General features: G+C 41.1%; 1 protein-coding gene across 2 annotated transcripts in view; it reads left to right on the top strand.

Annotated features, from left to right (window-relative positions):
• The window catches only part of POC1B (POC1 centriolar protein B), a 97,780-nt gene that overhangs the window by 29,497 nt on the left and 51,473 nt on the right, over positions 1–16,810 (top strand). For both annotated transcript variants that reach the window (XM_047864951.1, XM_047864950.1), the window contains exons 5-7: positions 14,454–14,561; positions 14,697–14,812; positions 16,211–16,344. In XM_047864951.1, coding sequence (XP_047720907.1) covers positions 14,454–14,561; positions 14,697–14,812; positions 16,211–16,344 — 358 coding nt within the window. The remainder of the gene's footprint in view (positions 1–14,453; positions 14,562–14,696; positions 14,813–16,210; positions 16,345–16,810) is intronic.

Here is a 16,810-nt window from a genome sequence, read left to right as displayed (position 1 = left end):
GGCAAAGACACTGGTTTTTGTTACCTTTATCAGGTGGCTCATCAAAAGCAAAACCATTGAATGAGAGCCATTATTTATCCAGTGGGTCCCTATGTGTCTGTTTTCTTCCTGAAATAATTTAAGGTGGTTTATAATAAATGCCATACAACTAGGGGCGCCTGGGTGGCGCAGTCGGTTGAGCGTCCTACTTCAGCCAGGTCACGATCTCGCGGTCCGTGGGTTCGAGCCCCGCGTCGGGCTCTGGGCTGATGGCTCAGAGCCTGGAGCCTGTTTCCGATTCTGTGTCTCCCTCTCTCTCTCTCTGCCCCTCCCCTGTTCATGCTCTGTCTCTCTCTGTCCCAAAAATAAATAAACGTTGAAAAAAAAAATTAAAAAAAAAAAAGCCATACAACTAGAGGGAATGAAGAGACATTTCTATGTAGAACCGTGTCACCTTGGGTAGTGCAAATTTGGCAGGTTTAGCCTGAGTTTCCTGCAACCAAGGGATTGATGGAATGATGGTGGCTGACATGTCTTCATGTTTTTAAACAAAAAGGAATCCCGACAAGTTGTTCAGATAAGAGAAAATTTTTCCTGTAGAAGATTCTAGGAGATATTTTATTCCTTGTCCTCGTACCGAAGCATGTATGTATAATATAAATGCTAAAGAAGGGGTGCCTGGGTGGCTCAGTGGATTGAGCGTCTGACTTCAGCTCAGGTCATGATCTCCTGGTTTGTGAGTTTGAGCCCCACCCCACCCCACCCCACCCCCTTCGGACTCACTGCTCTCAGACTGTCAGTGCAGAGTCTGCTTAGGATCCTCTATGCCCCTCCCCTGCTTGCGCTCTCCAGTTTTTTAAAATAAATGTTTTTTAAACATTTAACATAAAAATAAATAAATGTTTTTTGAAAATGCCTAAGAAAAGGTATTGCTACTGTAAGGCAGAGGAATGTATAAAAGGTTGAAAAGGTCACCAATAATATAAAATTTTGGTCTTCAAAATATTCCTTTTATTTATTTTTTTGGTCAGTCCTTCAAAGTTTTTATTCTTTTTTGTTTTGGGTTTTTTTTTGTTCCTGCTTTGTACCACATATCTGTGCTGCGTGCCAAGTAGGTAGAAATGAGAACTGCAGTCTTAGCCTCAAGGAGCTTTTCTGTTTTATGGTTCAATGGAAACAAAACACATACAAAATAAGTATAAAATGATGTCTCCTATGGGAAGATGACGCACAAGGGGTAAGGGCAGTGGGGCATTGAACTGGACTTGTGTGAGGAAACACCAAGGAGGACATTGCAGGCCCAGCACCGAGGGACGGACAGGAGAAGAAGAGGCTTGCAGCCGTCTCGTCAGATGGGGACTGGTGGCCTGCCACTCACAGAGGGAAGGAGCAGGAGTAAGCTCTGTGGCCTGGGAAAATGTTTTGTGCTCTGGGAATGTTAAATTTTCAGCTGTTGCCTGGCACAGGAAGTAAAGTGGGATGAGGGAGAGGAAAGGTGGGGAAGGCTCAGGGCCATGGGTGTTTTGAAAAGACTTTGGACTTCATCCTCCAAGTAACACGGAGACACTGGAGGGCTTGGGATTGGGAAGAAGCATGATCGTTCCTGAGCTCTTTGTAAAATGCTCTTACAACCCACAGCATGACTGCTTTAGATGGTTGGCGTGAGATAGGTCAGGATTCACATGCCTGCCACATCGTTACCCTCGGGCAAGTTAGTCCATGGTTCTCAGCCTCAGCGGGAGGTGAGGGTAACGAGGCTTCTCAACTGGACTGTTGTGAGGATGAGAAATATCGTGTTCAGGACTTTGTGACGCCACAAGCCTGCCCTACCTCCCGCTGAGTAACATTAGGGAGAGACTTAGGAACTGGGGAAGGGCCCAACATTTGGTTTTAAACCTCTCATCAATTAGAGAGGAGAAGACAGTGGTGGAACCCTGCACTTCTGTCTGCTTAGCATCTGTTCTGTTTTCTGATGACGGTGCCCAAGCATTCCCTAAGCTTTCCCTGAGCCCTCCCCTACAGTCCCTCTGTATGTGTATAGGTACTGGTGTGGCCTGATCTCCAGTCCCAGAAGAGGGCATTCAGCTCAGGCTTGCCATCCGGAACAGGGCATCTCCCTCCTACAGGAGTTAGTGAGTCTTGTTAGAACAGCAGGCCTTTCCCCTGAGATTGCTACTTTAAGCTTCTTTTTTTTTTAGTTTATTTATTTATTTTAATAATCTCTACACCCCATATGGGGCTCGAACTCATGACCCTGAGATCAGGAGTCTCGTATTCTTCCGACTGAGCCAGCCAGGCACCCCTTGGGCTTATTGAAACCTGTGGTTACTGAGGGACACCGTTGGCTAACAGTTGACCTGAGAGTGGTGCTGATTCAGGGGACAGCAGAGCTGTGAGCTTGAGAAAGAAAGAATTGCTATCTGATTACATGGTATGGTTTCTGGATACAGTTATACCTGGTTTTATTAACATGTGTTTGTGTGTGTACGTGTGTGTGTGTGTGTGTGTGTGAGAGAAATGAGCCTTAAAAATTCTCTCACTTAAAAAAATTTTTTTTAATGTTTATTTATTTTTGAGAGAGAGAAAGAGAGACAGAGTGTGAGCAGAGAAGGGGCAGGGAGAGAGGGAGACACAGAATCCGAAGCAGGCTCCAGGCTCTGAGCTGTCAGCACAGAGTGTGACGCGGGGCGCAAACTCACGAACTGTGAGATCGTGACCTGAGCCGAAGTCGGGCACTTAACCGACTGAGCATCCAGGCACCCCTCTCTCACTTTTTTTTTTAAGAGGCACTTTCTGTGAGATTTGATAGCAGAACAGAGTTTGGGAAAAGTGGGGGTTATTCTCACATCCAGTGATGTGCACTCAAGACATCTGTTTTATCTTCACCCCCAGTGCCACAGTCTTAGTTTTAGCATCAGGGGCTCTCGTAGACACTTTTGCAGTAACCTCCTAAATGGTCTTCCTAACTTCAGATTTGCCCCATTCTGCCCCCCCCCCCCCCCCCCCCCCGCCCTGCCGCCTCCAAAGAGACCTTTGTGAAATGCAAATCTGGTTGTACTGTTCCTCAGGTTAAAGCTATTGGTGACTCCTTGCCCTGGCTTGTCTGCTCTGCCTTCCTGTCACAACTTTGTCTTTGTCCCCTTCCCCATCCCCTTCTTGCAGCTATACTGAGCTCCTGTGTGTGATGCTCTGCTGCGTTCTGTGCCTTTTCCAAGTGCTGCCTGCTGTGCCTGGAATGCCCCCGAATCCACCACCCCTTTTCCCATGCGGCTCTGCAGCTCTCCTTCCAGGAAGTGTTTAAGGTTCTCCCAGGCCCTACTTATTACGAGTCCTCTATGCCACTGAATTGTCTTGCTTATGAGGTCCTGTCTGCTTAGGCCTCTCTTCCCTATTAGACTTTGAATTGTAAGTATTTTGTTCAGATTGTATTCTCTTGACAGGCCCTGTTCGAAATTCTGTAGATACCATAGAAAGCAAAAGAAAACTCCCGGTCTCGTGGAGCTCCTTCTACCAAAGGGAGATAGACAATTAAAAAATGTACTAGTGATATGTGCCCTGCAGGAAAATACCGTGGAGTCACAAGGTAGAGAGTGATGGGGTTGGCAGGTGCTCCTTTACACATGGCTCAGGGAAGACATCCCTGCTCAGGTGACTCTGAAGGGAGGGAGCTGATGAGGCGGGTGTGAGACAGAGTCAGACGGTGTGAGAAGCACTGCAGTGTCATGATGGGGTGGGGAAGTCTCAGAGGAGTTGTGCAAAAATGTGGGTTGAATGAATCAGTGAGGGGTGTGCAGGTAGTTTTGGTAGGAGTTTTCCAGGGGCTTCTTCAAGGAAGAGTCATTTCTGTGGATTTTTAATATCGAATGTAGGAGGACTGTACATGCATGTTACGAAGGAGAATGTTTATGGGGCTTCACTGTTCCGTTTCGGCCGATCGCTATTCAGATTGACAATTTTGTACTGAGCTTGCCTACTCTTAACGGAATGCCTTTATCTCTCTGGTGCCTTGTGGTTCTGTTCTTTTGTTTTTATCAGTTCTTTTCTTACTGTTTGGCATCAGTGATTCATGTGAAACTCTTCCGAGGTCTCTCTGGAGGAATGTTCTTTGATAAATAATTTGGTTAAATCGAATGGGTAAGGATTTCATCTTCTTGGCAACTTTCCGTATGTGTGCTCTACAACATGTTTAGAGATTCTTCCTCATGTGTTTATTGTAATCTTTTTTTCCTTGGCTCATGCTACTGTAGTTAGACAACAGGAGCATTGAGAGGGCCCAACTGACCACTCAGGCCCACTCAGGCCAGCTGACAGTCTGCAGTGTTTGTGCAGCTTCCTGTGAGAACTTAGCCTTGCTAGGGTCAGCCCAGTTCAGGACTTTCTTCCAAAGTTCTGAAGGCCCATTTTCACTTTCTACTCAGAGGTGAGAATGCTCAGGGGGCACTGAGTCATGCTTAATAAACTTAGGAGGGTCTGAAACATAAGCCAGATGCCAATTTATTTATTTATGACAACAACACTAACTTTCAAAGGGACTAGAATGTTTGTCTGTCTCAGTCAGGGCCTTCCTCCTTCACTGACAGAGTCAGAACAAGAGCTCGATGGGCCCTGGAATGAAAGCAAGAAAGTTTGTTGAAAAAACAAAATCTTGATGGACAGTTTTCTCAGGTTTGAATAGAGCAATGGGGCCATCTCTGCCACATGCACACACCTGCCAAGGAAACTGCATGATCAGCTGGTCGTGTGCCCCCTCCCCCAGGCCAAGCAGGAGACACACTGAGAACTCTTGCCTCTGGCGGTTGCTGGGTGCTTCCTCTCTGGTAACAAGTGCTGCAGTACAGTTGATTGGATTCAGCAGAGAGGCAGTGCCCTGTAGTACAGCTCCCTCGCATGTGATCCTGGGAACACGCCTCAATCTCTCCGAGCCTTGCTTGGTCTGCTCTCCTATAAAATGGGTACAAAGAGGTACCTTCCTCATACAGTCTTCGTGAAAATTAAAGTGAATGAATATAAAGTGTCAGTTCATGTCAGCTATTAACTCCCTCATATTCCATTTTTTTTTTCTTTCTACAGATTTACTGGAGTCACCAATTAGGTTGTGTTCCCAAGTCATTTCGCACATTTGCACACAGTGTTTGGGGTTGCCACTACAAGTAGCTACTATTTATCCATTGGCTGTACTTCATGTATTTAACTATCAGAGGGTAACTTTATTTCTAAATACTTGGGTCTGAAAATCTCTGCCTTTTAATTGGAGAGCTTAACCCATTTATATTTATGTAACTCTTCCTATGCTTAGTTTTAAGTCTACCATCTTACTCTGTGTTTTCTATTTGTCCCATTTGTTTATTTCTTTCTCCCTTTCTTTTGGATTGCTTATTTCTTAGTATCCCATTTTATCTCCTCTTTGGGCTTTTTAGCTTTATTCTTTGTCTTGGGTTTTTGTTTAGTGGTAACCTCTAGGAGTTACAGTCTACATCCTTAATATATCACAGTCTACTTTTGAATTAATTTGTGCAGTTTTATATATAATATTAGAACTTAGAAAAGTTCTAATGTCAGAACTTAGAAAAATTTATCTCCAATTTCCCAATTCTTAACAGTTTTACATCTGTATATGGTATGAGCTCGCAATTCATTTCTTTTAAATAAGAAACAAAAAAGTCTTTATATTTGCCCTCATATACTTTTCCAGTGCTCTTTAAACTAGATCCAAGTTTCCACCTGGTATCATTTCCCTTCAACCTAAAAAACTTCAGGTACTATTTCTTGTAGTGTGGGTTTCCTGGTGATGAATTCTCTCTTTTTGTGTATCCATTTTGATTTACCTTGCCTTATCTTATCTTGAGAGAGAGGGAAGGCACAAGTTAGGGAGAGAAATGCTCTTAAGCAGGCTCCATGCCCAATACAGAGCCTGATGTGGGACTTGATCTCAAAACTGTGAGATTGTGACCTGAGCTGAAATCAAGAGTTGGACCCTCAATTGAGCCACCCAGGCACTCCTGTTTATCCTTTTTTCTTTTTTTTTTAATATGAAGTTTTATTCATATATGGAAACTAAACACTACAAAAAAGGGCAATCATGGGCCCTTTGGAATCAGACAAGAAACATGATAAAAGTTTTTCCAAAAATTCTTATACAATCATTTGTATGAGAAATAGCTATTTTTGATATGCCCTGTTTATCCTTTTTAAATGATATTTTTCCTGAGATGTAGAATTCTAATTTAGTGGATACTTTTTCTTTTAGGACTTAGGGGATGTCCTTTCATTGTCTTCTGCTTTGCATTTTTTTCTTTTTTTTTTTTTCATGTGAAGGCAGCAGTCATTTTTATTGTTATTCTCCTATATGTAATGCACCTTTTTTTTTAATAGCAATCTGACTGTAATGAGCCTACCTATGGTTTTGTATATTTTTCTCATGGTTTATGGAACTATGTGGATATAAGGATTGATATTTTTATCACATTTGGTAAATTTTTGTTTATTCTTCATATAGCTTTCTGCCCTCATTTCTTTCTCATCTTTTTCTGGGATTCCAAATTCACATATGTTGAATTTTGATATCATCCCATAGTTTTTTGAGGCTTTGCTTATTTTCTCAAATTTTTTTTCTCTTTGCACTTCAGTTTGTATAGTTTCTATTGGCCTATCTTTAGCTTCCCTGGTGTTTCTGTTCCAGCAATGTCTAATCTACTGTAAGCTTACCCATTTCTCTGATGAGATTCCTCATTTGTTTGTTCATTATGTCCATCATTTCCTTTAAATCCTAAACATATTTATAATAATTGTTTAAAGTTCTTGTCTGCTAATTCTAACATCTATGTCCTATCTAGGTCAAGATTCTCTGCTTCTTTGTATGTCTTGTGATTTTTTAAAAATTGTGTGCCCACTTGTTGGGAGGAACACTGGGTGTTGTATGGAAACCAATTTGACAATAAATTTCATATTAAAAAAATAATAATAAAATAAAATTGTGTGCCCAAACATTGCTAAGTGTTTGAGAACATAAAGTACTCTATCATCTCTAAAAAGTGTTGAGTTTTGTTCTGGTAAGCAGTTAACTCTTTGATGGCTCAACTAGATTCTCTTGAGGTTTGGATTTAGACTGTTTTAGAGTAGCCTTGACACTTGGGCTATAGTACTAGTGGCCTTTCTGGAGCTGCCACCAAATGTTTGAAGCATTCCGCAAAATCTGCCCAGAACTTGAACATCTCTCAGTTCTATGTAACCTCTGGCATCTTTGTTCAGCTCATAGTCTCCAGTGGTTGTTCTCTGCCAAGCCTTTTTGCCCAGAGCATTAGCAGCTTTGTTTTTGACCAAACTCAAGGGGCCTCAGAGGCAGATTTTTTTTGGTTTCTGCTCTTCATAGCTCCTCTCTCACACCCTGTCTTCAAACTTCCAGCCCTTTAGCCCAGTTCTGCATTCTGATTTTTGTTTCCTCTGCTCAGTTGGACTGCTGCTGTCTCCTTGGGCTCTATGTCTTTGTGCCATGGTTTGGAAAATACTCCCGGGTAGAAATCTGGGATAAGTTTGGTGTTCACCTTGTATGTGTTATCTGCCTCTCACGATTCACAACTGTGTGCTATCTCTTCTCCGGTGCCTGAAAACAGTTGCTTCATATATTTTGCCCAGTTGTATGATTGTTTATAGTAGGAGAATAAGTCTGATAACCATTAATCCCTCTGTCTAAAACTTCTGTCAAAGGAATTTATTGGAGCCTACCAAGCCAATTTCAGAATTCACATGGGTGAGTTAAACGTGTAAGAAGAGCCAACAAAAAAAATGACAAGAAAGAGAATAAGAAGAAACTTGTCCAACCAGCTGTCAAACCACAGTAGAAAATTATAGAAATTAGGGGCGCCTGACTCAGTCGGTTGGGCATCTGACTCTTGATCTTGGCTCAAGTCATGATCTCCTGGTTTGTGAGTTTGAACCCTGTATTGGGCTCTGTGTTGGCAGTCTGGAGTCTGTTTGGGATTCTGTCGCTCCCTCTCTCTGCCCGCCCCCCCTCCTTGTCTATTGGAAAATATATTCATGCTTTTAAAATATAAATTAGTATAGTCTTTTTAGAAATCAATTTGCAAACTATATCAGATGTCTTTGGTGCAGTGACTTCACAACTGGAAATGTATTCTAAATACCCTTTTGTATGCAAAAGAAAAAGCTTTGAATTCAGAGGTATTGCTTTCAGTATAATTTATAATGGTGAGATATTGGAAAGAACCGATTTTCCAAATAAAGAAAACTATTTCAAAAAATTTATACTATTATGTAGCCATTAAAAGGAGAGTATATGCAAGTAATGACATGAAAATGTTCATGTTGGGGTGGGGAGCAAAATTCAGAACTCTAGATTATAATATAAAAGGTAAAGTACCTGTCATACGTACAATGGTTAAGTGTGATTTTGAGTGATGGCACTATGGACTGTTTTTTTACTTACTGTATTTTCCTTTTTTTAACATTAAATTTTTCTTTAATGACTAATGAAGAAAACATTGATCATTATATGTATATATATATATATATATATATATATATATATAATGTTATCTTTTTTTAGTGGCAAAGAAATTTTCTAATAGGTAAAATTATTATAGCCCTGTATTTTTTAAAATAATGTATATTCTTGGATAATGTGTGCTTTTTTATAGTGTGCTCAATCAAAAATAAGTAGAGGCTATTGAGCCAACTTGTCCAACATTATTGCTTTTCCAGGATTAATTTTTAGGGGAAAAGTCTACCTTTAATTTTCAGTTGTTGTAGTGTTACAAGTGATCTTTGACCATCTGAATTGCAGAGATTTTTCTTTGTAGTGGCAAGAGATATATACATATAATACATATATGTATGCGTGTATGTATGTATATAATCGACCTTACCATTTTAACCATTTTAAAACATACAGTTAGATGTCATTAGGCATATTCATGCTGTGTAACAAACTGTAGCTTTTAAACAGCAGCTTTCATTTGCTCTAATATTAAGTTAGACCCAAATATCTTAAACAAATTTTTTAACTGTCTTAAATGTTTCCTAGGGACCTACTCCGTGCCATGCACGGTGTCTGGGGATGCAACAGTGAATAAGACAGACATGGTTTCTGTCTTCTTGGAGCTTACATGTGTTGGGGAAGTAAACAGAATGCTTGATTACAAGGATGACCTAAGTATGAACCGGAGCTACTCTAAGACCACATGCTGAGGAACTAACCTACTGGGGGTCAGGGGGTGGCAGTCTGGAAGCCTTCCTGAGGAAGTGACACTGAGCAGAGACTTACAGGATGAGTAAAATCTTCTTATGTATTTTAAACCAGATAAAGAGTAGGGGGCAGCATTTGAGGCGCAGGGAACAGCACATGAGGAAATGCCCGAGGCAGGAGCAAGGACCTGAGAGAAGAGGGGTGTGTGCCAGGAAGAGTAGGGTGATAAAGGGACCGGAGGGCAGACCCCAAGGACCTGGTAAGCAGTGGTAAGGATGCTAGGCTTTTCACCAAGGGAAATGCAAAATCATCAAAGGGTTTTAATCAGAGAAATGGGATTCAATGTTTAAAGATCACTTTTGTTGCTTGCAGAGGATAGAAGACATTGGTTCCCACTGTGGTTTGAAGAGACAGGAACTGATGTGTGGAGTGTGGAGGTGTAGAGGAGGAAGAGGCACAAAGCATGACTCCTAGGCTTCTGGCCTGAGGGACTGTTTGCTGAGAAACGGCACACTGGAGAAGGACAGTTTAGGGAGGAAGACGATGAGTTCAGATTTGGACAAGCTCAGAGTTGGAGGTGCCTGCAGGATATGCAAGAGGAGACGCCCAGTAGGCAGTTACATTTATGGGTGGAGATCCCAGGAGAGAAGTCTGGGCATATAAATGGTAAATGACCCAACAAATAATTAACATGTTTCATGGCATACTTAAATCTTTTTATATCTCTTTCATCTGCTTTCTGTCTCTCAGCAGCTGTAGGAATGAATCCTGTTACTGCAATTAACATATGGGTTCTCTTCTGATGCTGACCAACACTTAAAAAAGTATAAATGTTTTGCTTATTGCCTTGGACTTCACCTTCAGTGTGTAAACACAGAATCCCACCAAAGCAAACTCTGAGACTGCCAATATATTTTTTTAATGAGTCTATGAAAGTTTAGTTCTGAATGCAGTCCAAACACCCTCATTATACAAATAGAAAACAGTGGCCAGTGTGGTTTTGAATTTCACAGGGTTACATAGCCGGACAGTTGCAGAATTGGCCCTAGAATTCAGGACCGTGTACTGACTGGACAGTCTATTTCCACTACTTTTTACTGCTTCCCCCTCCTATTGAATAGCTGCTGTCTTCAAAGTCCAATTACTAATTATTTATTTCTCAGTAGACATGGAACAGTGTCTGGTGTCAGAAGCCTGAGGGCTGGAAATGTTTTTTTTATAGAACATTTATTCCAATGATAAGAGATTTCCAAAGGAAGTTTTTGGTTTCTTATGAAAGCACTTTGAAACTTCTCATGGTTCATGGACCTCTTTGGCTCTCTAATATGTGAATAGCTCTATGGCTGTGCATATGGTAATACAATTTTACATACAGTTGCAGGAACTCCATAGATTCCAAGTTAAAGAACTCCTGTTATGCCACTGGGCTATTCTCAATGACCTGTGAACCAGTTTTTCTAGAAAGAAGTTCAGTAGTTTCCTGATTCTCTCAAATAAGTACCAGTATATTTAAGAGATTGAACAGTGGTTCAATTAACTTCCCAGATGCCTTACAGACAGTTCCTGTCTGATCATCTGCCAGTCACTATTGACTAATATAATGTCTATCTCTATGACACACTTTCTGGAAGTTTTAAAAGGTAGTCGAGTGGTGCTGAATTAGAGAGTTAGAAATCGGGTGATGTCTCAGTAGAAATTTTATATCCTCTTAACACTCTTAAAATTGATAACCCAGTTAGATGTTGCTTAAGCCCTGACAAAGGAAAGGACTGTCCTTTACTGACCAAAGTCAGGACAAAGAGAAGCCTCTTTTATTGGTGCCAACCTATTTTTGATGTATCTAATTCAAAATAAAAGGAGAGAAGAGAAGATACAAACCACCAGCCTCACTTATAACCCTTCCCAAGGCAACCCCCCCCCAAAACAAAACAAAACAAAACAAAACAAAACAAAACAAAACACATATATAGAGAACATATGCAGGCATTATAACGTGGTGTCCGGAGGAGGGGGACAGCCTTAATCTCCAGTCCCCCTTTGGTCATGTTGAGCTGGGGTAGAACACCCCCCACCCCACCCCTCACCAGGTTCTTCCCCTCCTTTCCCTCCACTTATCTGACTTTTGCATCCCCTTCATTTCTTTAGTACCTAGAAGTTCTCCGGGGCTATAGCCCTTCCTGCTCAGGATGAATTTCTAGCCGGCCAAGATACCCCCTTTTCTTTATTCACAAGTTTCTTTAAAATCCTGTTGCTTCCGTGGAACTTCTGTTGACAAATTGGCACCTTTTTGTTTCAAACTCTTTTCTTAGCACTATCTAAAATGCTGCTGTGTGCCCTTCCTAGAGTGCAAACGTCATGAAGGCAGGGATCGTACCAGTCTCATTCACCACTGTATTCCAGTTACCCAGGACAGGGCCCAGTGCCTGGTTTTGGAGGTATAAAATATTTGAATCAATGAATATGTTCCCCCATAAACTCCCCAAGGACACTGACAACGTATGGCAGCAGAGGCCGGTTTTTATTAAAGGATAGTCTTTAGTGGTTAGCCTGTCAGGTAGAGCCCAGTCACCTGGCCTCCTAAGAGCACTGCCTCATGGTTTCCCTCCACTTTAGAACTTTCTGTGGTTACCCAGAAGCCACACTGAACTTCTGTGCTCTAAATAATTTAGCCAGTTGAAGAAAGTTGCCTTTCTGTCAGGGACTTAAGCAGAGTGACTGAGAGGTTTGGCTGTGGAACCGGACCGCCTGGTTCAAATCTTCCTGCTGTGTGACTCTGGCAGTTTACCGATCCCTTTATGTGCCTTGGTTTATTCACCTGTGATATGAGGCTACCAGTAGCACCTGTTTAGTAGGATTATTTTGAGGATTAAACAAGTTGTTATAGGTAATGTGTTAAGAACCATTCTAGGACATGTATGCTCAATAAATGTAGGCAGGATAATGATGATAATGGAGGTGGTGGTATTTGGCCAATAATGTCAAAGTTGAGTATTTTTATACTTTGTTTTTAGTTTGATCACTTCATCTTTATATTAAACATTTCTTTTATCATGGCTTTCTTAAAATGTAAGGATCAAGTGATCTCTTAGAAATACTTATTTAAAATACTCACATTAAGTGATTTCTAAAAGGTAACTTGTTGGGGCACCTGTGTGACTCGGGGTTAAACGTCTGACTCTCGATTTCAGCTCAGGTCACGGTCTCACAGTTCGTGGGATCAAGCCCCATGTTGGGCTTTGTGCTGACAGTGCAGAGCCTGCTTGGGATATTCTCTCTCTCTCCTTCTCTCTCCCCCTCCCCCACTAATGCTCTCACTCTCTTTCTCTCTCAAAATAAATAAACATTAAAAAAAGATAACATTAAGAAACAGTTTGAGGGGCGCCTGGGTGGCTCAGTCGGTTAAGCGGCTGACTTAGCTCAGGTCACGATCTCGCCGTCTGTGAGTTCGAGCCCCGTGTCGGGCTCTGTACGGACAGCTCAGAGCCTGGAGCCTGTTTCAGATTCTGTGTCTTCCTCTCTCTGACCCTCCCCTGTTCATGCTCTGTCTCTCCCTCTCTCAAAAATAAATAAAACGTTAAAAAAAAAAAAAAAAAGAAACAGTGTGATTCTATGTATTAGTTGCATTACTATGTATTATTATATTTTCATAAGGATACTGAGCAGGTTTTTCTTCCCCGGTCTGTATAACATATGCTTCATCTACTTGAAGCCTTTCTATAATACTGTCCTTCATATGTTAATCTTTCTCACATATTTTCTGGAGGAAAAGATTAATATGTTATTATAAAATCAAACTGAACTACCCAGCTCGGAAGACATTTTCTTGCAAGGTTATTTGCCCGAATTTAAAAGATTATTTCACAAAGAACTTAATTACGTTCCTATGTCCCTTTTTTTATATGGTAAATCCATAAATGACAGATTCAAAGTTTCTGTCAGGAAGAATTATTTTTAGGTTAGCCTTAAGAACAGAGAGGGAGGAGAGGAGTGAGAGAACACGAAACACCCCTTCAATTATAATCCACACCCTTAACTGATGACCTTTATAGTAATCTGGGCATAGAGGGAAAGTACAAATAAAATGAAACATAATTGGTCTATGACCTAAGTCTGTCGTTTTTTGTTGTTATTACTAAAATATTAATAATAAAAAACTATTCATAGTTTCCCACTGGTCTAAAAATTTTCAGTTTTTTTTTTTCTTGGTCTTCTACTCTTCTGTTTTTCTCCTACCACTTAGGGGAAAAAGAACGAACTTTGGAAAGATTCTTAAAGGAAGAGAATGCATAAAAACAGTAGATGAAATGTCTGAGAATGCACTCATTTGTTTTTAATGGGACATGTGGATGATAGGTGTGTCCATGAATCAGGACCTTCAGTTCTGTATAAATGAGCTATCCACTGGAGATTTAGGGCCTCCCAAGGTCCAGGAAACTACAGGCTTGGGGAGTTGATGCTTTTGTTGGTAGTATCATTTAATTTTAATTCTCAACATGCCAATCTGTTTCTTCTGAAGAGCTTCAGTACAGGGTTAGTGGGATGAATAGTAAAGTCTCTCTTAGGTCACATGGATAATACCAGAAAATGACAAAAATAGAAAAAAGAGATAAAAAATACTTATGGGCCACCTGGGTGGCTCAGTTGGTTGAGCGTCTGACTTTGACTCAGGTCGTGATCTCGGGTTCAAGCTTCTCATCGGGCTCTATGCTGACTCAGAGCCTGGAGCCTGCTTCAGCTTCTGTGTCTCCTTCTCTCTCCCTGCCCCTCCCCCTCCCTCCCTCCCTCTCTCTCTCTCTCTCTCTCTCTCTCTCTCTTTCTCTCTCTCAAAAATAAATAAATATTTTTTGAAAAAAGAATACTTACAAAAACAACAACAAGGTACTTGGCTTAGGAGGAGGGCAAAGTTGAATCAAAGACCTAGAACAAGTGCTATAAAACTAAATCATTTAAATAAAGTAAGAAAAGGAAAAAAGAAAATTAGCTGGTCTATATAGTATATTTTGATTTTTTTTAACGGTCTGTCATTGTGCTTATAATTTGTTATGCTTATTTTTAGTTGGAGAGATGGTTGTAGGATATGACTTTGCTGCATGGTGTGCTAGCAGTGGTCTCTGGTATTTAATATATGTACAGCCTGACGTGTGTGGGGGAATATGTGTGTGTGTGTGTGTGTGTGTGTGTGTGTGTGTGTATGTGTGTGTGTGTGTGTGTATAGGGGGTGGGGGTGATTGTCAGGAGCCTTTCACAAAGATAATCTTCTTGTGCTTTCCAGATTTTCACCTGATGGAAGGCTAATTGTATCATGTAGTGAAGATAAAACTATTAAAATTTGGGATACCACAAATAAGCAGTGTGTTAATAACTTCTCAGATTCTGTAGGGTAAGTCCATTCTCTTTGGGCATTTATGTGGTTACATGGGTTAGTTTGCTAAAGAGGCATTTAATTATTAAGTTCAAATAAAGAAATAAAGGTGAAGAAATCAAAATATTAGACTATCTTATTCTTTCCTTCTAGGTTTGCAAATTTTGTGGGTTTTAACCCTACTGGTACATGCATAGCTTCAGCAGGTTCTGATCATACCGTGAAAATCTGGGATATAAGAGTAAACAAATTGCTCCAGCATTATCAAGGTAACAGTTTCCATGACAACAGAGTCCAGGTGCTGCCTGGCCTACTCCAGGAAACTCTTAAACCCCGAAGCCTATGCTTCTCAGTGGGGTGTGGCTCTCAGACAGGGTCACAGGCTGCCTTTGATTTGACTAGAGGACAATTAGTTGCATCAACAGCGTGGTCTGAGAAGCTGGCGTGGATGTCATAGTGGAGAGAGAGGTGGAGGGACCTTAAAAATGATGCCAGGGCGGTTAAAAAAGAAGTTACTGAAAGCTGTTCACACGTTGGTTGTCTGCATTACGTGAGAGGTCGGGGGTAGAATTGGACTCTGAATTCTGAGTCAGAAGGAGTTCTAGGAGCACAAATAGGTGTTATAATTGGTAGAAAACAACATCCTGCCATGGCTGTGCATTGAAGCTAGAAGAGAAATGAATTGATTTCTTGTTTCTTTTTTATTGGATTTCTATTAAATCCACATTTTCCTTTTATTTTTTTTTTATTTTTTTTTTTTTCAACGTTTATTTTATTTTTGGGACAGAGAGAGACAGAGCATGAACGGGGGAGGGGCAGAGAGAGAGGGAGTCACAGAATCGGAAACAGGCTCCAGGCTCTGAGCCATCAGCCCAGAGCCCGACGCGGGCCTCGAACTCACAGACCGCGAGATCGTGACCTGGCTGAAGTCGGACGCTTAACCGACTGCGCCACCCAGGCGCCCCCACATTTTCCTTTTAAAATAAGTATAATACTTACCACTCGGCAGATACTGTGTTAAATCCTTACAACAGCCCTCAGGAGTATTATTAATATTGTCCCCATTTTAAAGATAAGGAAATTAAGGGTTAAGGAGGGTAAGTAACATGCTAAAATAATTGATGGAACTAGCTTGGGGCCTTCTGTTTACAAAGTACTCAGAAGAAAAGCCTTCTGATGGCTGTGTCGTACTGCCTCCTGTTGGAAGGATGGTGTCCAGAAATGAATTCTCGGACAAGCTGGCAAGACCGTGTGCTCCTACAAATATACTTCCATACTCTTCATTCCTGAGCCTCAAGCCACTAATTGGCTATGAAATTTCATTTAAGGCTAGGTTGTATATCTTATGTGAGCTGGTGGTGATCAATTGTTGGCTACGTTATATGGGTAATGTATCTGAAGAGTTGAGAGTTACATGGTTAACGAGATCATCTTTCCATGTCACACTTTCACTTTTAAAGCTATTCTGTCTCATTAGCTGGAAGTTTAAGCTCTATGATGGCAAACTACGTACTTGTTTTAGTGAGCTACGTGGAATTTTGGTGTTGTGGAGACATTGTCTCTGATTGATTGTTGTTTCCAGCCTAATATTGCTAATAGGGCAAGAGAACATCTTTAGAACTGACAATTGTTCTCTGAACGTTTTGCTTTTGTTTTCTATAAATCAGTTCACAGCGGTGGAGTTAATTGTGTGTCATTCCATCCTTCGGGTAACTATCTCATCACTGCATCTTCAGATGGCACACTTAAGATTCTGGATCTCTTAGAAGGAAGACTTATATACACACTTCAAGGACATACGGTATTTGACACTAAGATTTGTGCTTTTTAAATTATGTATATTTTAAAGTGTTGATCCATTTTATATGTCTTTATCTTTCCAAGTGTGGCACACGTTGCTGGTATCACAAAAAATGTTTGCTTTCAGGACTTGGTTTCTATCCACTGGAAGCAACTCTTAGAAATATTATTTATTGTAATTCTTGTCAAAATCAGTGTGTCTTTCAATGGCTGTGAAATTAATCCCCCACTGCTGTCTTCCTCAGTATGTAGCATAGGTTTGACTGGTCAAATGGCGGTGGATAAGCCTTTTCCTTACTCTGGTCTTTCCCCTCATGTGGAGGCTGTTCCACAGCTCTGACACTGAGCCTCTCACACCCTCTCCCTCCTTGTCACTAATCTCACTGGTGAGTTTAGAAGGAGAAATTCCATGAGTAGAGCCCAGTGCCTTCTACTCTTGGGAGTCTGTCTTCAGTGTTTTTCTCTGC

The sequence above is a fragment of the Prionailurus viverrinus genome, chromosome B4, assembly GCF_022837055.1.
Source record: "Prionailurus viverrinus isolate Anna chromosome B4, UM_Priviv_1.0, whole genome shotgun sequence".
Classification (NCBI taxonomy): Eukaryota; Metazoa; Chordata; class Mammalia; order Carnivora; family Felidae; genus Prionailurus; species Prionailurus viverrinus.
Note: the sequence above shows the minus strand (reverse complement) of the source record. Positions and strands in the feature narration are given on the sequence as shown.